The sequence below is a fragment of the Salmo salar genome, chromosome ssa10, assembly GCF_905237065.1.
Source record: "Salmo salar chromosome ssa10, Ssal_v3.1, whole genome shotgun sequence".
Classification (NCBI taxonomy): domain Eukaryota; kingdom Metazoa; phylum Chordata; class Actinopteri; order Salmoniformes; family Salmonidae; genus Salmo; species Salmo salar.
Window position 1 is genome coordinate 101,436,565 of NC_059451.1, and position 27,272 is coordinate 101,463,836.

The following is a 27,272-nucleotide window of genomic DNA, read 5'->3' on the forward strand; positions in this document are numbered from 1 at the left end:
GGAGAGAGAGAGAGAGTTAAAGAGACAGGGGAGGCAGAGAGAGTGGGAGGGAGGGAATTCTGATGGGCATTTTATCATGACAGGTCTGTGACACAACACAATTCAAACATTTGGTAGACTACAATGAAGAAACCATCTTCTGACTTCTCAAATCCTCACTCCCTCTGCCTCTCCACCATCTCATAATTTCCACCTCTGTTTCTCCCCTGCTGTCTTGTATTTCTGCATTTCCCCCCAGTGTCTCTGCTCTAACATAACAGCATTTAACTGTCAGATAAGTTACAAATATGCACAATGAATTATAGAAACCACAGAAAAATACAACTGCAGAGAACACTGAGTTCCTGCTTTATTTCCTAATTTATCATCCTCCAAGACGGAGACAGAGCTGAATAACAGCTGACTTATTAAATCGACTGCCGCATCCTGGCTCCTACTAAATATTCAGAAATATTGTTCTGGATACTTCATCAGGGTTTTTCAGGGTTTGTCTGTAATATATCAAGGCATCCGCACACACGGACACATCATATGAGTCCATCTTCCGTCATTTCATTACTCATCAAATGACAGCAAAAATATAACACGTTACACTAGCACCACCAAAAGGCCAAGTTGGCAAACAACACTAAACCTCCCTCTCGTCCTCTCTCTCCCTTTCCCTTCGTCCTAAGCTATTATTCTTTTCTATATTACTCTCTTTCTCCTTTGTCCATCGCTCTTTCTCTCGCTCCATCAGACTGTCTCTCTCTTACCCTCGCTGTATCTGTCTCTATCTCTCAGGTTGGGGTGAGAGAAAGGTGAAGTGGGTAGAGGAAGTAAGTAGTAGAGGGGTTAAGTGCTAATGTATACGGGTTATATAGAGGGGCAAGGTCACACGATAAAGGAGTCACACTCCCACTATAAAAACTGCCATGTCTTTTTTTACAGTCAGGAACAAGTCTTAATGCTATGTAGGTGTGTGTTAGTGTTCTTATGCAATACTAACAAGTAATTGTTCAAATATATCTTTCAAGCACAAAATCTCAAACTAGTGCTTGGTAATTGAGTCACAGCCAGTTAACATCTTTTTCGGGGGGGTATATGCACACCTACATAACGTTCTGTTTTTTGTGATAATCCATTAATGTAACATATCATCTAATTAAATACTTAGTTGACTATATCAACACCAATTTTGGTATCATTTGATGTAATATTTCACCATGAAAATCCAAAGAGATGTAACGGAGTTACATGGTAACAGAGTGACAAATGTGCAAAATAGCATATTGCAATACAGTTATCTGTGGATATGTATTTTTAGGACAATTTCCTGATGCAAAATGTTGTATCTATCATGGAGCCATATGGGAGTCATAAAATGCATACAAATGATTTAAAGTAAGATGAATTGTTTTGTTTCTGGGCTGCTGTGACTATCACCCACCACTAATAATTTTTTTGCATGACAGATACAGTATATTTCAAATCACATCAAATGTATTTATATAGCCCTTCTTACATCAGCTGATATATCAAAGTGCTGTACAGAAACTCAGCCTAAAACCCCAAACAGCAAGCAATGCAGGTGTAGAAGCACGGTGGCTAGGAAAAACTCCCTAGAAAGGCCAAAACCTAGGAAGAAACCTAGAGAGAAACCAGGCTATGAGGGGTGGCCAGTCCTCTTCTGGCTGTGCCGGGTGGAGATTATAACAGAACATGGCCAAGATGTTCAAATGTTCATAAATGACCAGCATGGTCAAATAATAGTAATCACAGTGAACAGGTCAGGGTTCCATAGCCGCAGGCAGAACAGTTGAAACTGGAGCAGCAGCACGGCCAGGTGGACTGGGGACAACAAGGAGTCATCATGCCAGGTAGTCCTGAGGCATGGTCCTAGGGCTCAGGTCCTCCAAGAGAGAGAAAGAAAGAAAGAGAGAAAGAGAGAATTAGAGAGAGCATACTTAAATTCACACAGGACACCGAATAAGACAGGAGAAATACTCCAGATATAACAGACTGACCCTAGCCACCCGACACATAAACTACTGCAGCATAAATACTGGAGGCTGAGACAGGAGGTGTCAGGAGACACTGTGGCCCCATCCGATGATACCCCCGGACAGGGCCAAACAGGCAGGATATAACCCCACCCACTTTGCCAAAGCACAGCCCCCACACCACTTATTTGAACAATTACTTATTAGTATTGCGTTAAAGGACTAACAAATACCTTCAAATACATATATAGCATTAAGATTTGGCCCTGATTATAAAAAAAACATCTGCATATTTCTATAGTGGGAGTGTCACTCCGTTACCACATGGCCTTGCCCAAAGGTCTCAAAGGGCCAGGCAGAAAGCCTCAGCTGTGGCTGATCAAATCAAATCAAATCGTATTAGTCATGTGCGCCGAATACAACAGGTGTAGTAGACCTTACAGTGAAATGCTAACTTAGGAGCCCCTAACCAACAATGCAGTTAAAAAAAATATGGATAAGAATCAGAAATAAAAGTAACAAGTAATTAAAGAGCAGCAGTAAAATAACAATAGCGAGACTATATTCAGGGGGGTACCGGTAGAATCAATGTGCGGGGGCATCGGTTAGTTGAGGTAATATGTACATGTAGGTAAAGTTAGAGTTATGAAGGGCCCTGCTCTTCTTATTAAATGAAGAGGCCAGGGAAGGGTCACATCTCCATGTATACACAATGTCAAAAAGTGGAAACCCGATCTCTTGAAGAGCAATACAGCACAAGGGAGGTATTCACATCATCAATATCCTAACATTCAGTGCAGCTGGGTGCACTACACACACAACAACACTACACAAGACCCAACAACACACAACACACACAAACCAACACTACACAACACCACAAAATCAAACGACAAAATACGCCACAACACACCGACAACACAGCACCACACTGCATGTTTGTTGTCTATGTAGAGAGAAAGAGAGCACTTGATCTTATGCATGGATCACACTCTCTAGCAAGACAACCTTCAATGACATTCCACTCTCATTCCAACACAAATTAATCTCTACCCTGTTGATAAATTGAAAAAGAGACCCAAATCCTTTGGTGGATTTAATAACACACTCATTAGCAGGCACCAACAGGGCAGAACTGCCTTTTAATTAGAGCAACACCTGATTAGCAGCCAATTAACAAAGCCAGAGCCTGTTAATTCTCCCCTACTTTAACAAGGATCAGGATGTAAACATGGGGCATGATGGCAGGCAGGCAGCCCACTCTCTCCTCTCCTGTTGGGGAAGTAAGAGAAGAGAGAAGACTGAGAGAACTAAAGAAGGGCTGTGAGAGACTGGTAGACAGTAGCTTGGCAGTGCTGAGTAAATGGCTGGCATGAGTCAACTGTACTGCTGTATGTGATGGTTCTACTGCTCATAGGGGCGTAATAATAAGGCTTTCTGTGGGAGTGCAGTGTGCTATCCAGTGGCTTTGCACTGGCTGGGCAGGGGACTGTTCTCTGGTGATGCCAGGAAGACGTCTGGAGCCTGGTAGAGATACTGGTTAACAGGGCTGAGTAAATAAAAGCAGCAGTTTATTCATCTGTTTTTTAAAGGTACAAAATCAATAATATCACAGTGCCACTGCAAAAACTTTGTGATATCATTCACTTTATAGTGGTGATGAGTATCAAGCTTACTGAGAAAATGCACATTCACATAGGACTGTCTTAGAAGTATTAGTTAAACTGTTAAACTGTAAATGTATGTATCACTTCCATCTAAATTCAACAAGTAGTGATCCCACTTTGTACACAAACAACCAAAATGTGTGACTTTCCACTTATTAATGTTGAATACTTGCGAACAGAACATTGCTGCCAAGCTGTATCAAAAATAGATTTTTCAACATCAAACCTTGGTCATACTCACCACATGAGGCTGCTTTGTAACGTAAATATTTATTTTACTACACAGAAAATCTTACTGAAAGTACACTTGGCAACAAACAACTACAAATAATGAATTGTTCCTTGCTTGACAAGAACCCTTTATCTAAGCATTGAAACTTTTGGTCACTTTAACCTGTCTGGGCTAGGGGGCAGTATTTTCACGGCCGGATAAAAAACGTACCCGATTTAAACTGGTTACTACTCTTGCCCAGTAACGAGAATATGCATATTATTAGTAGATTTGGATAGAAAACACTCTGAAGTTTCTAAAACTGTTTGAATGGTGTCTGTGAGTATAACAGAACTCATATGGCAGGCAAAAACCTGAGAAAATTCCAAGCAGGAAGTGGCCTGTGTGACAATTTGTAGTTCTCCTTTTGCTTCTCTATCAAAACTACAGAATCTGTGGGGTTACGTAACACTTTCTAAGGCTTCCATTGGCTCTCAGAAGCCTTCAGAAAACGTATTGAGTCGTCTCCTGTCTCTAGGCAGAGTATAGCAACTCAGTTTGTCAGTGGACTGCCTGGTGACTAAGAGATTGGAAATGTGCGTTCACGAGACCACACCATTTTTTTTTTCTTTTTGAATGAATACACTATTGTCCGGTTGGAATATTATCGCTATTTTATTAGAAAAATACCATAAAAATTGATTTTAAACAGCGTTTGACATGCTTCTAAGTACGGTAATGGAACATTTTGAATTTCTTTGTCTCGATATGCGCTCGCGCGTTACCCTTTGGATAGTGACCTGAATGCACGAACAAAACGGATGCATTTTGACATAACTATGGATTATTTGGAACAAAAACAACATTTCTTGTGGAAGTAGCAATCCTGGGAGTGCATTCTGACGAAGAACAGCAAAGGTAATACAATTTTTCTAATACTAAATCTGAGTTTAGTGTGCCCCGAACTTGGCGGGTGTCCAATTAGCTAGCCGTGATGGCTGAGCTTTGTACTCAGAATATTGCAAAATGTGCTTTCGCCGAAAAGCTATTTTAAAATCGGACATAGCGATTGCATAAAGGAGTTCTGTATCTATCATTCTTATAATAATTGGTATGTATTTTGTCAACGTTTATCATGAGTAATTTTGTAAATTCACCGGAAGTTTTTGCTGGGAATGCATGTTCTGAACATCACACGCCAATGTAAAAAGCTGTTTTTGGATATAAATATGAACTTGATTGAACAAAACATACATGTATTGTATAACATAATGTCCTAGGAGTGTCATCTGATGAAGATCATCAAAGGTTAGTGCTGCATTTAGCTGTGTTTTGGGTTTTTGTGACATATATGCTTGCTTGAAAAATGGCTGTGTGGTTATGTCTATGTACTCTCCTAACATAATCTAATGTTTTGCTTTCGCTGTAAAGCCTTTTTGAAATCGGACAATGTGGTTAGATTAACGAGAGTCTTATCTTTCAAATGGTGTAAGTCGTATGTTTGAAATATTGAAATTATTGCATTTTTGAGGTTTTTGTATTTCAAGCCACGCTCTTCCAGTAGCTGTTGAATAGAGTGGGACGCTAACGTCCCATCCTACCCCAGACAGGTTAATAATATTTACATACTGTTTTACCCACTTTATATGTATATACTGTATTCTATTCAAGGCTTATCCTATATATCTACTGTTGTACACAACTTTTCTATTCATATACTGTCTATACACATACCATTATATATGTGTATGTTTATATACACTACCATTCAAAAGTTTAGGGTCACTTAGAAATGTCCTTGCTTTTGAAAGAAAAGCACATTTTTGTCCATTAAAATAACATCAAATTAATCAGAAATACAGTTTAGATATTGCTAATGTTGTAAATGACAATTTTAGCTGGAAACAGCAGATTTTTTATGGAATATCTACATAGGCCCTCTATTAGCAACCATCACTCCTGTGTTCCAATGGCACGTTGTGTTAGCTAATCCAAGTTTATCATTTTAATGTACTTGTCCTCTTGCTCAGTTGTGCACCGTGGCCTCCCACTCCTCTTTCTATTCTGGTTAGAGCCAGTTTGCGCTGTTCTGTGAAGGGAGTAGTGCACAGCGTTGTACGAGATCTTCAGTTTCTTGGCAATTTCTCGCATGGAATAGCCTTCATTTCTCAGAACAAGAATAGACTGATCTAAAGTTCTTTGTTTCTGGCCATTTTGAGCCTGTTGCAATTGTTAATATATTGTTAATGTTGTAAATTACATATATATATTCCGGACTCTGACATTGCTCGTTATTCGACACTCTGACATTGCTCGTTATTCGTTATTTTTGGGATTTGTGTGTTTTGTTTTGTTAGGTATTACTGCACTGTTTGTGCTAGAAACATAAGCTTTTCCCTGCACCTGTGATAACATCTGCAAAATATGTGTGTGCAACCAATGAAATTTGATTTGATTAGTCTAATATTACATATTCTCAGAGTGTGTCTGTAAACATTCTCCTACAGTGGAGAAATCTCTGATACAGACACAGACTAGAAGCTCCTCTCCCTGGTGAACTGCTAGTGTGAACATGGACCCCTATCAGCTGTGTGCCCAGTCCAGTCCCGTTCTGTAGTCAGCTCAGTCTCTGAGCCTGAAGAAGGTTACACTAATACTCCATCACTGTCCTGTGTCCTCTCTCTTCCTCCTCTCAGTGTACAGACATGTACCTCCTCAGCCCTCTCGCAATGTCTTCATCACTCTGGTCTTCATGACAACGCTGGTGACTCACGATGAATGAGCGCTGGGCGTACGGTACCTGGGAGGCGCCCCGCCACCCATCGGCAGCCTTCATGAGATCTGGCAGGATGTCCGGGACCACACACTGCTCCACCAGGAAGACTACAGGCAGAGCAACCAATAGCAGGGCCCAGCCCAGGGCACCCAGCCAAAAGGAGGAGCCCAGGCATGTGAAGTCATCGCTGATCTCCACCCGGTGCTGGTAGGTGAAGAGGGACCAGCTGAGGAGGAAGAAGAATCCTAGAGAGAGACAGAGAGGGAGGAGAAGAGAAGAGCGGAGTCAGTCAAGTCATCATCGGTAGATAGGAGTCTAAGGAGTCTAGACAGAGGAATCTGAGTGTTTACTGAAGGCAATACACAGGCAATCCATCTTCACTAATATACCTGTGTGAAAACACTCAACAAAAGCTCCTCCACCATAAAATAGGAGTGAGCAGAAAAGAAAGTAGATTAACATAAGCAGTGACAGGAAAGGGAAATGTTCTCTGAAAACATGTTTTGTATTGTATAAAGCAACATAGATAGATGCTTGCAGGATGTCAAATCAATGCGTCAAATACAACAGGTACCTTACAGTGAAATGTTTACTTACAAGCCCTAACCAACAATACAGTTAAAAAATATATATATTTATAAAAAATAAAAAATAAGAATAAGAAATAAAAGTAACAATTAAAGAGAAGCAGGAAAAGAACAATAGCGAGGCTATATACAGAGGGTACCGGTTAGTCAAGGTAATTGAGATTTGGGGATAGAAGCTGTTTAGAAGCCTCTTGGACCAAGACTTGGCACTCCGGTACTTGCCATGCGGTAGCAGAGAGAACAGTCTATGACTAAGGTGGCTGGAGTCGTTGACAATTTTTAGGGTCGTCCTCTGACACCCCATGTTATAGAGGTCCTGGATGGCAGGAAGCTTGGCCCCAGTAATGTACTGGGCCGTACGTTCTACCCTCTGTAGCGCCTTGCGGTCGGAGGCTGAGCAGTTGCCATACCAGGCAGTGATGCAACCAGTCAGGATGCTCTCGATGATGCAGCTGTAGAACCTTTTGAGGATCTGAGGACCCATGCCAAATCTTTTAAGTCTCCTGAGGGGGAATAGGTTTTGTCGTGCCCTATTCACGACTGTCTTGGTGTGCTTGGACCATGTTAGTTTGTTGGTGATGTGGACATCAAGGAACTTGAAGCTCTCAAACTGCTTCACTACAGCCCCGTCGATGAGAATTGAGGGAGAGGTTGTCCTGGCACCACACGGCCAGGTCTCTGACCTCCTCCCTATAGGCTGTCTCGTCGTTGTCTGTGATCAGGCCTACCATTGTTGTGTCATCGGCAAACCTCTTAGTGACCCCTTAACACGCGAATCCCGTTAGCGGGATCGATTTGACAACAGCCAGTGAAATACCACAGCGCCAAATTCAAAAAACTAAAATCACATAATTCAAATTTGTCACACATACAGTATTATACATAATTTTAAAGATAAGATTCTCGTTAATCTAACCACAGTGTCCGATTTCAAAAAGGCTTTACGGCGAAAGCAAAACATTAGATTATGTTAGCACATCACTTAACCTGTTGAGGGTAGGGGGCAGTATTTGCACGGCCGGATAAAAACGTACCCGATTTAATCTGGTTATTACTACTGCCCAGAAACTAGAATATGCATATAATTATGGGCTTTGGATAGAAAACACCCTAAAGTTTCTAAAACTGTTTGAATGGTGTCTGTGAGTATAACAGAACTCATGGCAGGCAAAAACCTGAGAAGATTCTGTACAGGAAGTGCCCTCTCTGACCATTCCTTGGGCTTCTTGACTCTCTTTATTGAAAACTTAGGATCTCTGCTGTAACGTGACACTTCCTACGGCTCCCATAGTCTCTCAGAAGGCGGGAAAAAGCTGAATGATGTCTTTGCAGCCCCTGGCTGAAAAACATTAGCGCCTTTGGTAAGTGGTCTATCAGAGGACAATGAGACTGAGAGGCGTGCACGAGGCGACCCCATGTTTTTATTTTCTCTCTCTTTGAACGTAAACACGGTTTCCCGGTCGGAACATTATCGCTTTTTTACGAGAAAAATGGCATAAAAATGTATTTTAAACAGCGGTTGACATGCTTCGAAGTACGGTAATGGAATATTTAGAATTTTTTTATCACGAAACGCGTCGGGCGCGTCACCCTTCTTTACACTTCGAATAGTGTCTTGAACGCACGAACAAAACAGAGGATATTTGAACATAACTATGGATCATTTTGAACCAAACCAACATTTGTTATTGAAGTAGAAGTCCTGGGAGTGCATTCTGACGAAGAACAGCAAAGGTAATCAAATCTTTCTTATAGTAAATCTGACTTTGGTGAGGGCTAAACTTGGTGGGTGTCTAAATAGCTAGCCCTGTGATGCCAGGCTATCTACTCAGAATATTGCAAAATGTGCTTTCACCGAAAAGCTATTTTAAAATCGGACATAGCGAGTGCATAAAGGAGTTCTGTATCTATAATTCTTAAAATAATTGTTATGTTTTTTGTGAACGTTTATTGTGAGTAATTTAGTAAATTCACCGGAAGTTTGCGGGGGGTATGCTAGTTCTGAACGTCACATGCTAATGTAAAAAGCTGGTTTTTGATATAAATATGAACTTGATTGAACAAAACATGCATGTATTGTATAACATAATGTCCTAGGAGTGTCATCTGATGAAGATCATCAAAGGTTAGTGCTGCATTTAGCTGTGGTTTGGGTTTATGTGACATTATATGCTAGCTTGAAAAATGGGTGTCTGATTATTTCTGGCTGTGTACTCTGCTGACATAATCTAATGTTTTGCTTTCGTTGTAAAGCCTTTTTGAAATCGGACAGTGTGGTTAGATTAACGAGAGTCTTGTCTTTAAAATGGTGTAAAATAGTCATATGTTTGAGAAATTGAAGTAATAGCATTTCTAAGGTATTTGAATAACGCGCCACGGGATTCCACTGGCTGTTACGATGGTGGGACGATTTCGTCCCACCTACCCTAGACAGGCTAAACAAGAAAAGCCAAACAGCCATTTTGCAAGTAAGGAGAGGTGTCACAAAAACCACAAATAAAGCTAAAATGAATTACTAACCTTTGACGATCTTCATCAGATGACACTCCCAGGACTCCCAGGACACTCCCAGGAATGTTAGACAATACATGTATGTTTTGTTAGATAAAGTTCATATTTATATCCAAAAACCACATTTTACATTGGCGCGTGATGTTCAGAAAATGTGTTGCCACCCAAAACTTCCATTGAATGAGCACATCAATTTACAAAAATACTCATCATAAACATTGATAAACTTTACAACAGTTATTGAAAGAATTATAGATATACTACTCCTTAATGCAACCGCTGTGTCAGATTTTAAAATAGCTTTTTGGCTAAATCACATTTTTCAATATTCTGAGTACAGAGCTCACCATCAAAGCAAGCTATACAGATACCAGCAAAGTTCTGGAGTCAACTAAACTCAGAATTAGTATTATAAATATTGACTTACCTTTGCTGATCTTCGTCAGAATGCACTCCCAGGACTCCTACTTCCACAATAAATGTTAGTTTTGTTCGAAATACTCCATATTTATGTCCAAATACCTCCGTTTTGTTCGTGCGTTCAGATCACTATCCAAAGGCATAACGCGCAAGCGTAAATCCAGACACGAAAAGTCAAAATCTTCCATTACCGTTCGTAGAAACATGTCAAACGTTGTTTACAATCAATCCTTAGGGTATTTTTAACATAAAACGTTGATAATATTCCAACCGGACAATAGCGTATTCATTTGAGAAGAAAAAGAAGGAACGGCGCGCTCACGGGCTCGTGCATAACAAAGTCCTTTGTCCTTAGGCAGTCCACTGATTGACTGAGCTCCTATTTTCTGCCCAGTAACAGGAGAAGGATGAAACAAGTTTCTAAAGGCTGTTGACAGCCAATGGAAGCCTTAGGAAGTGCAACGTGACCCCACAGACACTGTAGTTTCGATAGGGATTCAAAAGAAGAACTAAAATTCTCAGATTTCCCACTTCCTGGTTGGATTTTTCTCAGGTTTTTGCCTGCCATATGAATTCTGTTATACTCACAGACATCATTCAAACAGTTTTAGAAACTTCACAGTGTTTTCTATCCAAATCTACTAATAATATGCATATCCTACCTTCTGAGTCTGAGTAGGAGGCAGTTTAATTTGGGCGCGTTTTTCATCCGAATGTGAAAATACTGCCCCCTATCCTTAACAGATTTTAATGATGGTGTTGGAGTAGTGCCTGGCCGTGCAGTCATGAGTGAACAGGGAGTACAGAAGGGGACTAAGCACGCACCCCTGAGGGGCCTCCGTGTTGAGTATCAGCGTAGCGTATGTGTTGTTACCTACCCTTACCACCTGGGGGCGGCCCATCAAGAAGTCCAGGATCCAGTTGCAGAGGGAGGTGTTTAGTCGCAGGGTCCTTAGCTTAGTGATGAGCTTTGAGGGCACTATGGTATTGAACGCTGAGCTGTAGTCAATGAATAACATTCTCATATAGATGTTCCTTTTGTCCAGGTGGGAAAGGGCAGTGTGGAGTGCAATAGAGATTGCATCATCTGTGGATCTGTTAGGGTGGTATGCAAATTGGAGTGTGTCTAGAGGTTCTGGGATAATGGTGTTGATGTGAGCCATGACCAACCTTTCCAAGCACTTCATGGCTACAGACGTGAGTGCTACGGGTCATTAGTCATTTAGGCAAGTGTCCTTAGTGTTCTTGGGCATGAAACTTGTTGGTATTACAGACAGGGTGAGGTTGAAAATGTCAGTGAAGACACTTGCCAGTTGGTCAGCGCATGCTCGGAGTACATGTCCTGGTAATCCGTCTGGCCCTGCGGCCTCGTGAATGTTGACCTGTTTAAAGGTCTTACTCACATCGGCTGCGGAGAATGGGATCACTCAGTCGTCCGGAACAGCTGATGCTCTCATACATGTTTCAGTGCTACTTGCCTCGAAGCGAGCATTGAAATAATTTAGCTCATCTGCTAGGCTCGTGTCACTGGGCAGCTCCTGGCTGTGCTTCCCTTTTTAGTCTGTAATAGTTTGCAAGCCCTGCCACATCCGACGAGCGTCGGTGCCAGTGTAGTATGATTCGATCTTATTCCTGTATTGACGCATTGCCTGTTTGATGGTTCGTTGGAGGGCATAGCAGGATTTCTTCTAAGCTTCCGGGTTAGAGTCCAACTCCTTCAAAGCGGCAGCTCTACTCTTTAGCTCAGTGCGGATGTTGCCTGTAATCCATGGCTTTTGGTTGAGGTATCTACGTACAGTCACTGTGGGGACGACGTCATCGATACACTTATTAATGAAGCCAGTGACTGATGTGGTCTGTGCTAGCAAAACAGTCCTGTAGCTTAGCATCTGTTTCATTTGACCACTTTTTTATAGACCGAGTCACTGATGCTTCCTGCATTAATTTTTGCTTGTAAGCAGAAATCAGGAGGATAGAATTATGGTCAGATTTGCAAATGGAGTGCGAGGGAAAGCATTGTACGCATCTCTGTGTGTGGAGTAAAGGTGGTCTAGAGTTTTTTTCTCTATGGTTGCACATTTAACATGCTGGTGGAAATGTGGTAAAACGGATTTAAAAGCCTCTGTTCCAATACTTTACACATGCACCCTTTCTTCCTTTCAGGCCTGCGCCCTGGACCCATACTGACCTGTGGGTCCCAGAGTGAGGAGCAGCAAGACGGTGGGGTAGAGGGCCTGGCCTGCCATGAGGAGGGATCGGGTGTTGGAGTAAGAGCGCACTGTCTGGGATGTCCAGCAGAGGGCAAACACGAGGCACAGAGCCCCCGAATTCACAGCCATGAGGAATGACAGCACCCCAAACACTTGCTCTGCCTCCAGGGCTGAAGACACACACACACACACAGTGGTTATAATATGTAAACAGTGACACATGATTTTACAGTGACTTGTAATAATTTCTGCCTCGGACAGTGTTTCTCAGTTATGTGTACGTTGAACTCTTCTTCCTCTCAGCAGTGAACTAGAGTTCATGTCTAAACCTGTCTACATCTGCAGGCTATATTCAAGTCCAACATAGAAGAGAGAGAAATAACAACCGGCTATGTCACTTCTGAAAAACTCTTCAAGATCCCAATAATGATTCTGAACGGAGACAAATACAAGGGCCATTGTCAATGTCAATACAATGCCAATACACAATGGCATGTATTGTCAAATTAGCTGCTGATCTATCATTCTAACATTGTCCATCTTTGATGTCATACTAAACAGAGAACAACAGTGAGAGGCCATTGATTTAATCAGATACCCTTGCTGCCTCAAAACCACACTAAACAGCTGTCAGGGAACAGGTTTGTGAGAGGCCCTAAAAGTTCAACAATAGAAATAAAGCCTCCACACAGCATACGTCGCTGCCGTTAATATACATTTAATGGATGCAGGAATATAGCAGGGGAGCAGCATGTACTGTATGCAAGCTTTTCTATATTTAACATCAGCTTTTTCTTTGCCCCAGCACTGGTGGAGGAATTTGGGATGTGTATAGTACCTGTTGTACACCCTCTTCAGCCCTAAAAGTTTAACGTGACCCTCCCATCTCCCTCTCCTCATGCTCTCTGAGAATGTGGATGATTGCTTCAGAAGCAAGTTCACACCTGTTCACATTACTGGGATTCTGAGGGAAAACTCCACAGTGCCAAAAGCAGACAGCCAACCTTAAGTGTAACTAAAATGTTTAACAACACTCACAGTTAAGCCACTCCTTGTACATCTGCTACCTTTAGCATTCCATTAGGTGTAACCACACACTTTGAATTAGCAACCAGGTCTCTGATTTTTATCTCAATGAGAATAACCTGGTAAAATAAAGGTAAAATACATTTTTCTAAGCAGATGGTATTACCGTGATTAATTTAAAACATTGTACATGAAATTGTATAAACATGTCACTGACGTTAATACACCCTGCTTACACAGGGGTAATAAACATTTCTCATTCTGAGTCTAACAGAGCCAAAGTTGATGCTGATGGTCAATGTAGCTTCTTGACTCACCGTTAAAGATGATGCCCCCAGTCTGGTCACCATCACTGTCTGTGTTGGTGCTGTTGTTGCCTATAGACCACAGTCCCTGGTCATTGAGCCAGCGAGGGGTCCAAACAGAGTAGGCCACGCACAGACACCCTGCCAGCCCCACACATGACTCGGCCAACCTGAACTGACTCACTGAGTCTCCCACCTCTAACACCTTCATACTAACAGACTGAGAGGGCTGAGAGAAAAGAGAATGAGACAGGGAGACAGTAGGAGAGCAGGGAGAGGGGGAGAGAAGGGGTGATGTGGCGAGACAGAGGGTGGAGCATTCACAGGTAAATCTACTACAGTATCAATCTGTTTAAAAACGTTCATCCTTATCAGTAACAGTTCAAAGTTTAAAAGGTATATAAAAGAGAAATTCAATTGGCGCCGTAAATCAACAGAGCAATGTAGAGTGAATCAGCTACACGACATTCGCAACAGACAGATTGTATAGGACATTTTCATCTTACCTTTAATTTCGTTTTGTTGATACAGAGGATCAGACAATCTTGTTATGTTGAACTCTGTCTGAACTGTGGACTCCTGAACGCTGGATTAGAGTGTGCGATGAAGCTTTGTATAAATCTCCCCAGCATGAGGAGAGCAGGGGCAGGTCAGATGCGTGCTGGACTACGGTACAATGAGTTCATTGCCATCAAACACTCAGATACAGTGACTCACACTACCAGTGTACCACAGTCAGGAACACACACAGTGGTGGAATATGACTCTAAATATTTTCCTCTGTGTTGCTCTCCGCCTCCCCACAACAGTGGAAACCCCCCACTCATTGTTTGAGTTCCCCCAGCATCTCTTGGCTGTGACACAAAGGCTCATGCTGTTAGGAAAGTGAAAACAGCACTGTCTCCCTCTACCATATCCACCATGGTAGTGAAAGGACAATAGTCAAACAACTTTCTTTTTTTTACTGTATTTATCTGTTTTGAAGGGTGAGGACACTTTTAAAGCTTGGTCCCTGTTCCCTCACTCTGCAGTGGAGTACAAAGGACAGGTTATCATCATGGGGGAAAAAATACCCCCCACCACACACACACAAACACTTCATGTTTCACACCTCGCCCACAAGAGTAAGTAACATGATGCTTTCACCAGATCACAATCAACCACATGCTCCCACTCAGCCATGACATTATAGCTGCCATGTGTTGGTGAACAGGGGGTCGTATGTGTGTGTGTGTGTATGAACTCAGGAAAGGAAACTCCACTCTCTCACACACACTGGGTACCCCCACACAAATCAAAACCTCCAGCTTCCTTTTCTAGTCCCAAGTCAGAGCATGGTCATCTTGGAAAAACCTCACCAACCCAGAGCCAAACTGTCAACAACAGCCTATGCAACTTTTACTGGTCAATTACTATGTATCAAAATGCAGGCAAAAACAGATTATGTTGTGTCCTTGGAATATCTACAGTAACAAAAACAGGTAACATTATACTTCAATCATTTGGGTTTCAAAACTATTTCATGTGAGTTTCACTTCCTTGATTTACCAACTAAAAAATGTAGTCTACAGTATTTAGGCTTTCACTAGAATTGATTTGGTAAACCACATACGGTACTTCTCCACAAGTGGTAAAAATAAAGCTTTTATTGAACGTTAACCAATTTATCAACATTAAGACTTGGTGAAATATTCAGAACCATTTACTGTACATATGCATACAGTATTAACAACAACTCTCTTAAAAGCTCAGGAATGGTACTATAGATGACCACGTCATAAACATATAACCATATTCAAGGTTAATTATTAAAGTGGATTACAGAACAAAAGTACAACCAGAAAACGAGTTATAACTAAAGTATAAAATGTATTTGACAGAGACTTAAACTTAACTCTGTATATTCGTTTGAGTCAACATTGGCATTCAATGAACAGAACTGCAGAGATTACAGCACAGCCTGATACACTGACTTCTGGCTGAAATAATGAAGAACAGCTCTCATAACAACAAAAAATTAAGACATTCTGATGTGGGCAAACTGGGGAACCTTTGTCGCCTATCCTGACTGATGTCCTTTCTTGCCTCCTGTCCTTTCCTTCCGCCTCCCCTCTCCCCCCTCCTCTAACCATCCTCCCCATCCCCTCCTCTCCATCCTCTCCTCTCTATCCCCTCCTCTCCATCCTCTCCTCTCCATCCCCACCTTTCCATCCCCTCCTTTCCATCCCTCCTTTCCTCTCCTCTCCATATCCTCCTCTCCATCCCCTCCTCTCCTCTACTTTCTGGCTCTGTCCAGCAGATCTTTGAACACATCCAGAAGCTCTGGGTCCTCCCCAGCAGACAGTTCCGGAGTGTTCTTCTCCAGCCAATCAGAGGCGTGGATCTGTTGCCTCAGGGCACCAATCAGGGAGTCCAGACTTTCTGTGGGGTGGGACGTCTGGCAGTCAAGCAAGACAAAGTCTTCACTGACCAATGGGATGGCATCAGGGACATTATTATCCTTCTCCTCTGGCTCTTCTGATGATCTGTTCTTGGACAAGGATGTTGACTTAACAGCAAGAGGTTTGTGTGCGTCTGTTGTGTCCCCCTGTGTTGTCTTCTCTGTCCCTTTCTCCTCTGTGGCCTCGTTGGTTGTGCCTGTGTCAAGGGTGGATGTGGCCCCTTCTATCTCCTCCAAGGCCCTCCTGATCCTCTGCATGCCTACAATAACCACATATAACACCATCCCTTTGATTTAGATATCATGTCATTGAATGACTTCAAAGACTGAGATGAAGAAATGGGAAGTAAAGGAAAACAGGACAAAAGAAAGAAGAGGTCGAAAAGGGAGGAGGAAAAAATATCAACATCTCCCTATATCTGTTTTCCTCCCCCGCTATCATGAGAAGAGAAAAGCATCTGAATGTACCCAGCGTAAGGTGTTGCTGTCGGTCGGTGAAGACAATGCGGAACCAGCCGGGAGTGGAGCAGTGGAAGGCTTGGCCACAGCTCACCACCACCTTGTGTCTGAGGAAACACCTCCACAGGGACAGTTCCTCCACAAACGACGGCTCATACAGGTACTGACCAAGAGAGAGAGAACGAAAGAGAGAGAAATAAAGAGAGAGAGAGGAGGAACCATGTCAGGAAGAACCAAAACAGCAGCTCCACACCATGCAGTAAACCCAAACCTGTTTCAGTATTCGTACCTTCCTGAGGTCAGCCCAGATGTATAAGCCAGCAGGCCGGTGGAGGTAGGGGACTCCCAGGCTCTGTAGCTCCCCTGTCATGTACCTGTGAGCTGCCTGCATTCTCAGCCTGTTCTCTGGAAGAAACTTCCCATTGATCCAATCTACAGAGTAGAACACAGGTAGGTTGAACTCCCTACTTGGATGGTATGTCCTCTCATCTAGTGTGTGTGTGTGTGTGTGTGTGTGTGTGTGTGTGTGTGTGTGTGTGTGTGTGTGTGTGTGTGTGTGTGTGTGTGTGTGTGTGTGTACCTTTGTCCTGGAGCAGGATTGCAATCTGGTGCTGTATGGGACCAGGGACACCATGGAACACCCCCAGTTTAACCAGAGCTTCCACCAAGTCCCTGTTATCAGAGTACACAGTGCCCACACGCACTCCTGCCATCGCAAAGTCCTGCACAGGGACAACACACAGGAGACAGGGGACAATCTAACAGGATGGCCACACAACCCCCAGATAGTCCCCACAACAACATATACGTACAAACACATTCAGACACATGCATATGCACGCACACACACCCTCACTTTAAACTCTTACCTTGCTCATCCCCCACATCACATGTGTTCTCTGGGGGTCCGGCAGGCTGTAAGCACACCATTGTTAATGTACACTACCGTTCAAAAGTTTTGGGTCACTTAGAAATGTCCTTGTTTTTGAAAGAAAAGCACATTTTCTGTCCATTAAAATAACATCAAATTGATCAGAAATAGAGTGTAGATATTGTTAATGTTGTAAATGACTATTGTAGCTGGAAACAGCTGATTTTTAATGGAATATATACAAAGGCGTACAGAGGCCCATTATCAGCAACTATCACTCCTGTGTTCCAATGGCACGTTGTGTTAGCTAATCCAAGTTTATAATTTTAAAAGGCTAATTGATCATTAGAAAACCCTTTTGCAATTATGCTAGCACAGCTGAAAACTATTGTTCTGATTAAAGAAGCAATAAAACTGGCCTTCTTTAGACTAAATGAGTATCTGGAGCATCAGCATTTGTAGGATCAATTACAGGCTCAAAATGGCCAGAAACAAAGAACTTTCTTCTGAAACTCGTCAGTCTATTCTTGTTCTGAGAAATGAATGCTATTCCATGCGAGAAATTGCCAAGAAACTGAAGATCTCGTTCAACGCTGTGTACTACTCCCTTCACAGAACAGCACAAACTGGCTCTAACCAGAATAGAAAGAGGAGTGGAAGGCCCCGGTGCACAACTGAGCAAGAGGGCAAGTACATTAGAGTGTCTAGTTTGAGAGAAACAAATGCCTCACAAGTCCTCAACTGGCAGCTTCATTAAATAGTACCCGCAAAACACCAGTCTCAACGTCAACAGTGAAGAGGCGACTCCGGGATGCTGGCCTTCTAGGCAGAGTTCCAAAGAAAAAGCCATATCTCAGACTGGCCAATAAAAATAAAAGATTAAGATGGGCAAAAGAACATAGACACTGGACAGAAGAACTCTGCCTAGAAGGCCAGCATCCCGGAGTCGCCTCTTCACTGCTGACGTTGAGACTGGTGTTTTGCGGGTACTATTTAATGAAGCTGCCAGTTGAGGATTGTACGAGATCTTCCGTTTCTTGGCAATTTCTCGCATGGAATAGCCTTCATTTCTCAGAACAAGAATAGACTGATGAGTTTCAGAAGAAAGTTATTTGTTTCTGGACATTTTGAGCCTGTAATCGAACCCACAAATGCTGATGCTCCAGATACTCAACTAGTCTAAAGAAGGCCAGTTTTATTGCTTCTTTAATCAGAATAATAGTTTTCAGCTGTGCTAACATAATTGCAAAAGGGTTTTCTAATGATCAATTACCCTTTTAAAATGATAAACTTGGATTAGCTAGCACAACGTGCCATTGGAACATAGGAGTGATGGTTGCTGATAATGGGCCTCTGCACGCCTATGTAGATATTCCATTAGAAATCTGCCGTTTCCAGCTAAAATATTAATTTACAACCTTAACAATGTCTACACTGTATTTCTAATCAATTTTATGTTATTTTAATGGACAAAAATAGTGCTTTTCTTTCAAAAACAAGGACATTTCTAAGTGACCCCAAACTTTTGAATGGTAGTGTACATTTAATAGGCAGAGTTTGTGTGCGTGTGTGCATCATACCTGTCCATGCTGAGGACGCTGTGGAAGGTTACTGTGTCTTCAAACACTGTCAGCATGTACACCTCATCTACAATGGCATGCAACTTATGCCTTAGGCAGGGGGGAAGGAATGGAGAGAACAGAGAGGAAAAGATAAATCATTTATCATGAATTTCTATTGCACCGTTATATGATGTATACTGTTCTTTATTATAAAGGCAATACAAGCAGGCAGTAAAAGGCCTCTATCAGTAGGCAGCCGGAGGAGTAGCGCATTGTACAAACGGCTGGTTTATGGTTACTACAGCTCAGTGCAGCTCAGTGCATAGGGAGGTCTGTAGAGGGTGCTAATGCTGAGTGAACCACAGACTAGAACCAATGGCTCTGGGAGAATCCTCAGCCCTTAGCTGCACTTTAAAATACAACTACAGTCATAATACTCAGCGTTATATGCGCAAGAGGGGAGAAAATATTGTACAATATGGAAATATGATATGAGGACAAAACTCACCTCTTGGCAAACTCCAGAAAGCCAGTCATCTCCTGAGGGGAGTAGACATCAGCCAGGGGGTTATGGGGGTTCACCAGGACCATGGCCCGCACATTCAACCCCTGACAGACAGAGCCACACCAAGGGACAGTTACACCAATGAAACATTCTAGTACCTGTATCTTCATTTTAACAATGGATAACTATTCTGTTTTCTTGGGGGGGGTCTACCTCGCTAATCGCCTTCCTCATAGCTTCCTCCAGTTTGTCCACAGTGAGGTGGAAAGGCCGACTGCCACTGCCACTAGGCTAAAAGCACACACAAAAAGCGCACAAGAAAATATATTGCCCAGAAAATGGAGCCATCAAATAACATATACAACAATAGAACACAGGGTGATATTATGGTATAGGATGTATTACGTTAAGAAAGGAGACCTACTTCACAGTCGAGATGAACATGGAAGAGCCGAACACTGCTGTACAGATGCACATCCTCAGTGATCACTCCATAAAATGGAGTTGGAATGAGGATTGCATCTAACACACACACAGACACATTGTCAGGATAAATCTCACAATATTCAATTAAATTCAACCACTGAAATCCATGAATTAAACACCATCTCTTACACAGTTTGACAAGGCATGGATGATATTTAAAACTATAATATGTGAGACATAGGTGAAACGACTGGACATACTTCTTGAGTCTACTGAGTTGAACTAACCTTCCGGGTCACAAAGCACTGTGGCTATGGATGAGAAGAGGGAGCCACAGCCATTCATCACCACAACCTGAACACATACACACAAATAAACTAGCTTTATGAGTAAAAACATTCTTCATAATTGAACTATTCACACCCATAGATGAATCCAGCAATCACAGCCTTATTCCCTATTGGCCAGGATTATACACTAGACTAGAGCCATTATACAGTACTACTAAGGGCTGAGGCGAGTTCAATTCACTCACATTGTCTGCTCTCAGTGGCCTGGGCGAACCACAGTAGTGGGACAGGAACCTGGACACTTCTTCTCTCAGACTAAAGAGGGGATATCATCACCATCATCCTCATCATCCTTATCTTTATTGCTGCTGTAATCAACATCTTTCTTGTATGTAATAAACATTTACATTTACCTTTTAGTCATTTAGCAGACGCTCTTATCCAGAGCGACTTACAGTAGTGAATGCATACATTTCATTCAATTTTTTCTGTGCTGGCCCCCCGTGGGAATTGAACCCACAACCCTGGCGTTGCAAACACCATGCTCTACCAACTGAGCTACAGGGAAGGCTAAACATGTTATTGAATTGGACTTCAATTATCTCTAATGAATACATGTACCATAACCATCCTTTTCCACATGACATATGAAGTCCTCATACAAGGTGATTGCTTACAAGCGGTGGCCTTTCCAGTCAGGATACTGCAGCAAGGCTGGGTCGATATGAAGCATGTCAGGCTGGGTCATCTGTGGCAGGGAGGCAGGGGCACAAAAAGGGTTTTGATTTATGGACGGAGAGAGAATGGTTACATTCCATTGGAGTGTAATGCAATATAGTTACAGTAAGTACAGAACCACATCTCCAACAGACACATCACTAGCTATAAATAATGTATCATTCTGATTGACAAAGTCAGTGATTAGCAATGTGGAGCAACCACATGAACCGCTCTCCCTCCCCTATTTTCTCCTTTTTCTTCACCCTCTCTCACCCGTTTGTGCAGCAGATCATAGCACAGCTTGTTCTCACTGGTGCCCATGTTGATGATGCCCTGGAGATGAGAGACATCAAAATCTATCAATCTATCTTTCAGTCAATCTATCAATTGTTATTTGTCTAGCACTTTTTACAGAAACATTTGCCACAAAGTGACATGACAAGTGGTATGACACCACACACAGGTCTGGAACGACTGTTCTCAGCATGCGGAGCAGCAGCAGTGTTGGAGACTCACATTGGGGTTGTCAGTGTGCTGGTATTTGTCAGCGTGGTACTGGGTGTAGCCCTCCTGTAGAATGCCCTGGTGCTGTCTAATGGAGTTGCCACGGCGAGACAGGTACACACTGTGGCCAGGGGTCTCTGCACCACTTAGTGTGGCCAGTATGCTCTCAGGTTTAGTGGGGCAACGGGCTGGGATGGATGGTGGTGGTTCTGTAGTTGGGGCAGGACAGCCAAATGGGACAGACGAAGTAGCTGGGGCAGATAGGGCGTTAAGTATAGCGGTGTGTCCAGAAGTGGCAGAGGGTACAGTTGAGTCAGTAGAGAAAGTAGGAGCAAACGGTGGAGCAGTAGGGGCAGTCTGCCTGACAGCGGCCAGGGCCCCAGTGAACATGCTGAACAGACGGAGCTCATGCTGTCTCTCCTGCTCCGCCCTCCTCTCCTCCTGCTGCTCCCGCCTCTCCTCCGCCTGCGTCTCCCTCTCCAGCCGTGCCTCCTCCAGGGAGATGAGCCGCTCCTCGGCAGACCGCTGCCAGCTTAGGAAGCTGACAAGGGCCTCGTCCAGGGGCCCCCGGCCCCCACATCCACCCCCTCCTCCCCCACCAGCCCCTCTACCTGCACGCCGACGCTTCCTCTGCCTCACAGGGGCTGCAGGTCGGGAACCCTCTGGGTCACGCTGATTCCCTGTGTCCCGGCCATCAGGACCAGCAATGGAGGCCCCTGTGCCTGAGGACCCAGCCTGGTTCTGATCACTGAAACCTGAAGACGGAAAGAGAGAAGAGGGAAGAAGGGATAATAGATCACAAAGACTTATTTTGCTTATTAAATCCATACTTACACGTACACTCCCCTACGTATTTATTTAGACAGTGAGGCTAAAACTTTTAATATGTCTTTGAACTACAATATTTGGTATTTGGGATCAAATGTCTCATATGAGTCGACAGTACAGAATGTCACCTTTTATTTGAGGGTATTTTCATACATATCAATTTCCCAGTTTAGAAATATGAAGGTGTCATAAGTATCTAGACAAATTCAGTTATATGTGTATTAAAGTAGTCCAAAGTTTAGTATGTGGTCCCAGTATGTGGTCCCATATTCCTAGCACGCAATGACTACATCAAGCTTGGGACTCTTTTGTCATTTTGGAGTCACTTTTATTTCTATTGGATAATCATGAAGGAATCCTGAATAATGATGAGTGAGAAAGTTACAGAGGAACAAAGATCATAACTCCCAAAAAATGCTAACCTCCCCTGTTATTGTAGCCTAATGGTGAGAGGTTAGCATGACTTGGGGGTATGATCTTTGTGTCTCTTTCTCACTCATCATTATTATTCACAATTAATTTACGATTATACATAATCATGGTAGCATCCACATTAATGTAGAAGTGTTCAGAGACATCTTCTATTCTTATTTACAATAAAATCAGTCCAAAATGACACAAATATATTATTCACCCATTCAGTTCCTATTGGGCAAAAGATAATTGAAAAACAAATACAAAACTATAAATGCAGTCACAAGCTTGATATAGTCATTGCGTGCTAAGAATATGAGACCAGATACTAAACATTTGACAACTTTAATACACTATAAGTGAATACGTCCGAATAGTTAGGAAGAAAAAAAATATTCTTCAAATGAGGATACATAAAGTGATTTTACTTCTAAACGGTAAAACAGATACGTATAAAGCAGTGGCAGTCGGTGCCGTTTAACATTTACATTTTAGTCATTTAGCAGACGCTCTTATCCAGAGCGACTTACAGTAGTGAATGCATACATTTCATTTCATGCATTTTTTATTTATTTTTTGTACTGGCCCCCCGTGGGAATCGAAACCACAACCCTGGCGTTGCAAACACCATACTCTACTAACTGAGCAACAGGGAACCTAAGGTGATGACGATCATTTTTTTCATGAGCATAGCCTTATTTTTATTATAGCATATTAGATTACTTTCATTCCTATTCTATTTACCCAGCTCAATGTAACATCGATAGGTTTAGGCTACTACATGATACTCAAATTTTCCCTGTACCCATCATGAGGTTGCTACAACCTAGCCTATGAACGAAAGTTTACAACGTAGGTGCACAGGTCGAGAGAAAAATTTGAGTAATCAAGGTGACAATACCGCCTTCAACACTCTTGACTGCATCTAGCTGATCTAGGGTGTAATAATTTGTCCAACAGTTGCAAACTAGAGTTTCTATTGGACAAATTCAGTTATGTTTATCCCCGTTTCGTTCAAGAAACGTTTTTCAACAGAATTGGCGGAATGAATAAACCCCTGATCACAAGCAAACAGTTCCCTTTCATAACAGCCATATACAAACAGCATTATCACTTGCTCGTTGTATAATTCCTTCTCGCATCGAAAGTGGTCTCCTCCTCTCACATTTTCCCTTCGCTTGTGGACTTCAGTGCACAACACATCAGCTATCTGTGACCAGGCGAAAAAACCTTTCCAAGCCAAAACTTTATATCATAACTGCTAACCGCTACACACAGCCTACATCTTTATCACCATATTCGTTAACATCATCGTCAACATAGCTACTAGAACTAACGCGTTAGTAAACCCGCTACAATAATACAGTACAGTGTACAGTCAGCAAGCAGTTTAGCAGTTACACTGGCAGGTACTGGTGGCAATAAATTAAAAAAAATCTAAAGCTTACCTTGACTTGGAAGAGTTCCAGTGTTGGATAGCCATTGCCAGCTAGCCAACATAGCATCCCTCTCTGTTTGAGCCAGGTGTTTGAGTAGGCTAAGCTAGCTAGCTGCATTCGCTATCTAATTGAAAGTGAAAACAAAATACAAAATATAGCTCTCTCTCGCTTCTCCTTAATTTTTGTTCAAAACTGTTCAACTATTGTCTTTGTCAACTACTTACCACAGTTTATGCACTGCAGTACTAGCTAGCTTATGCTTATGCTTTCAGTACTAGATTAATTCTCTGATCATTTGATAGGGTGGACAACATGCCAGTTCATGCTGCAAGAGCTCTGACAGGTTGGAGGACATCCTCCGGAAGTTGTCGTAATTAATGTGTAAGTCTATGGAAAGGGGTTAGAACCATAAGCCTCCTAGGTTTTATATTGAAGTCAATGTACCCAGAGGAGGATGGAAACTAGCTGTCCTCCGGCTACACCATGGTGCTACCCTACAGAGTGCTGTTGAGGCTACTGTAGACCTTCATCGCAAAACAGTGTGTTTTAATCAATTATTTGGGGATGTGAATATATTTAGTATTGCGAAAGGGGGATACCTAGTCAGTTGTCCAACTGAATGTATTCAACTGAAATGTGTCTTCCGCAAATAACCCAACCCCTCTGAATCAGAGAGGTGCAGGGGGCTGCCTTAATCGACATCCACGTCTTCGACACCCGGGAAACAGTGGGTTAAATGCCTTGCTCAGTGGCAGAACAACAGATAATTACCGTGTCAGCTTGGGGATTCGAACCAGAAACCTTCCAGTTACTGGCTCAACGCTCTAACCACTAGCCTACCTGTAGCTTTACCTAAAAAGGATAACTTTTTTAATGTTGCACTTTTCATTTTCTTTTTTATTCACTGAGGTGGATGGTCCTCCCCTTACTCCTTCGAGGAGCCACCAGTCGTATGAAAATACCCTCAAATAAAAGGTGACATTCTGTACTGTTGCCTCATAGAAAACAGTTGATCTCAAATCCAAAATGCTGGAATATAGGGCCAAATGTACTAACCTTCACTGTACAAATAAATACATTTGTCATCTATGAACATTGCTGGTCATCTATGAACATTTGAACATCTTGGCCATGTTCTGTTATAATCTCCACCCGGCACAGCCAGAAGAGGACTGGCCACCCCTCATAGCCTAGGTTTCTTCCTAGGTTCTGGCCTTTCTAGGGAGTTTTTCCTAGCCACCGTGCTTCTACACCTGCATTGCTTGCTGTTTGGGGTTTTAGGCTGGGTTTCTGTACAGAAACTTTGTGACATCAGCTTATGTAAGAAGGGCTTTATAAATAAATGTGATTGATTGATATGTGCACAAATCAAAGTGTAATCATGTAGTGTGTTTTTGCAAGGACAAAGTTCAGTTCGAATTGTGCAATGATACAGTGTACCGAATGTTGGGACTACAACATGATAGTTGTAACTCATACCCTCACTTTTAATAAAAGTACAGAATGAATATCCATGCAAAATTATACAGGGCAATAGGCATTTTTAGCCAACCTGAAGGAGAGAATCGCGCGCTCGTCGTGCGCTCTCCTCGCGCCATCTCGACCGGATCCTCTTGGTCCAGCCCGGCAGACTTCCCATCAGTGTCATGCTCATCTCCAGACCCGGTATGGTACAGTAGCTCTGGGGGCGCAGCATCGGAGTTCAGCAATCCGTCCTCGGACTCTGCATGCTCGCATTTGATCTCAAGCAGCTCCCCCAGCCTGGGCGGATGACCAAACAAGAACCCGCCCGAAGCAGTGGAACCAAAGGCACCACCTGGCAGACCATGGATGTATGCGTCTGCCCCACTAGGCGGGCTCTGGAGGACTTGGTGGGCTATAACGGCACCGCCCAGTGAGGAGTAGGATATGGCCGGTCGGTTCGTTAAGACCCGATCCATAACATCATAAAACTTCCACGACCTCCCGCCACGTATCATCCTGTGGTTGTCCTTGATGCGGCGGTACTCCAGCTTCATTTTTTTTATCTTCTCCCTGCACTGGTCGCCAGTGCGATAGATGCCGTTCTCCCGCAGGACGTCCGCTATTCGGTTAAATACATGTTGATTTCGGAGGCAACTTTCCAGCTCGAGTTGGACCGACTCATCTGACCACAGCTGGAGGAGTTCGGCCACCTCTGGGTCGGACCAGTTGCTGCCCCGCTCATACTTTCTACCGCGGAAGTCCATTCTAGACGCCACTTTGACAGACGACAGGTCTTCTGAGTTATACTTTCAATGGAAATAAAAACAAAACTATATTTTTTCTCCAATCAAATTAGTGATAGCCAAGCATTAGGCCGAGTTTGGCTGAAGGCTAATAAACCTGCTAGTACAGGCTATCCTATTCCCTATTATTTAGGCCTAACCTGAATTAGCTAATACATAGTTTGTAGGCTAAAATATTTTAAATCGTATTATGAAGCATTCAACTAAAGTAATAACAAAATCGGAGCCTACAGCCTCAAAACCAAGGTTTGTTATGCTTACAGTACTGCCAAGCTTCAGTAGGCTACCATTGCTGTCAGCTGTGACAGTTCACGCGACACTTCTGTCTATCCCGGTCTAGACCGGTTCAAGCGTGCCATAAAAGGACTACGTGTTCTATTTTTGACACAGTTAGCAACAATGTCAAATAAATACTCAAATGAGGGAGCGAATAGTACAAATTCTACATCCGGGTTGACGGCACATGCGTGCTGTCCTTATTCCGGGATAACTTTGACCCGTGTTAACAGTTGAGCCACTAGGCTGGAAACGGGCTGGTTTATTTCTCTTGAACCCGGCTGCTTGTCATGGAGTTTGTGTGCGAGCAAGCGTGTCAGAATAAAAAGGATGGCTCTTTTGCACCATCTAGTAGTCAACCGTACAACATTGAACGGAACCAATTGTTTATGCATGTACGTATGGTATAAATCCGGGAGATGGCGGTCGTAGACAACAGTTTGTGGTTGCGCAAAGTGGCGGTGTTCCACTTATGATCGAACGGGTGACGTAGAGCTGTAGCACAGATACAGGGTTGCCATGTACGTAGTTTTCTAGTAAATTGGGATACTTTGAAAACGATGTCGCGGGGAAATG

At 42.8% G+C, this 27,272-nt stretch overlaps 2 protein-coding genes across 3 annotated transcripts; both read right to left on the reverse strand.

The window, feature by feature from the left end:
- Positions 1 to 6,088: 6,088 nt before the first annotated feature.
- On the reverse strand, positions 6,089 to 14,462 carry si:ch211-256a21.4 (uncharacterized). Of its 2 annotated transcripts, XM_014125185.2 has the most exons (4): positions 14,202 to 14,462; positions 13,708 to 13,924; positions 12,343 to 12,534; positions 6,089 to 6,881 (listed from the first exon to the last, which is right to left on the reverse strand). In XM_014125185.2, the coding sequence occupies exons 2-4, from the start codon at positions 13,904 to 13,906 to the stop codon at positions 6,553 to 6,555; spliced, it is 720 nt and encodes a 239-aa protein (XP_013980660.1). In that variant the 5' UTR covers positions 13,907 to 13,924; positions 14,202 to 14,462; the 3' UTR covers positions 6,089 to 6,552. The 2 variants fall into 2 exon arrangements, with proteins under 2 accessions (XP_013980660.1, XP_045544238.1); XM_045688282.1 differs by lacking the exon at positions 14,202 to 14,462 and having other exon boundaries at positions 13,708 to 13,988.
- Positions 14,463 to 15,326: 864 nt separating this feature from the next.
- On the reverse strand, positions 15,327 to 27,040 carry accs (1-aminocyclopropane-1-carboxylate synthase homolog (Arabidopsis)(non-functional)). Its single transcript, XM_014125105.2, has 16 exons — positions 26,682 to 27,040; positions 25,706 to 26,423; positions 21,485 to 22,227; positions 21,242 to 21,301; positions 20,926 to 20,996; positions 20,494 to 20,563; positions 20,246 to 20,312; positions 19,957 to 20,054; positions 19,746 to 19,823; positions 19,536 to 19,636; positions 19,046 to 19,135; positions 17,464 to 17,509; positions 17,175 to 17,316; positions 16,884 to 17,026; positions 16,604 to 16,757; positions 15,327 to 16,395 (listed from the first exon to the last, which is right to left on the reverse strand). Exons 2-16 carry the CDS (start codon positions 26,379 to 26,381, stop codon positions 15,971 to 15,973), a joined length of 2,964 nt encoding a protein of 987 aa, XP_013980580.1. The 5' UTR covers positions 26,382 to 26,423; positions 26,682 to 27,040; the 3' UTR covers positions 15,327 to 15,970.
- Positions 27,041 to 27,272: the final 232 nt, after the last annotated feature.

Excerpts from the sequence above, each read along its gene's own strand:
- si:ch211-256a21.4 (XM_014125185.2), bottom strand. The coding sequence starts at position 13,906 with ATGAAGGTGTTAGAGGTGGGAGACTCAGTGAGTCAGTTCAGGTTGGCC. Across the intron at positions 12,535-13,707 it reads TGGGGGCATCATCTTTAACG|CCCTGGAGGCAGAGCAAGTG; the intron begins GTGAGTCAAGAA and ends GTGTGTCTTCAG. Across the intron at positions 6,882-12,342 it reads CCTCACTCTGGGACCCACAG|GATTCTTCTTCCTCCTCAGC; the intron begins GTCAGTATGGGT and ends GTCTCTCTCTAG.
- accs (XM_014125105.2), bottom strand. The coding sequence starts at position 26,381 with ATGGACTTCCGCGGTAGAAAGTATGAGCGGGGCAGCAACTGGTCCGAC. Across the intron at positions 21,302-21,484 it reads AGCACACTGACAACCCCAAT|GGCATCATCAACATGGGCAC; the intron begins GTGAGTCTCCAA and ends TCTCATCTCCAG. Across the intron at positions 19,824-19,956 it reads ATGTTCATCTCGACTGTGAA|CCTAGTGGCAGTGGCAGTCG; the intron begins GTAGGTCTCCTT and ends GTGTGCTTTTAG.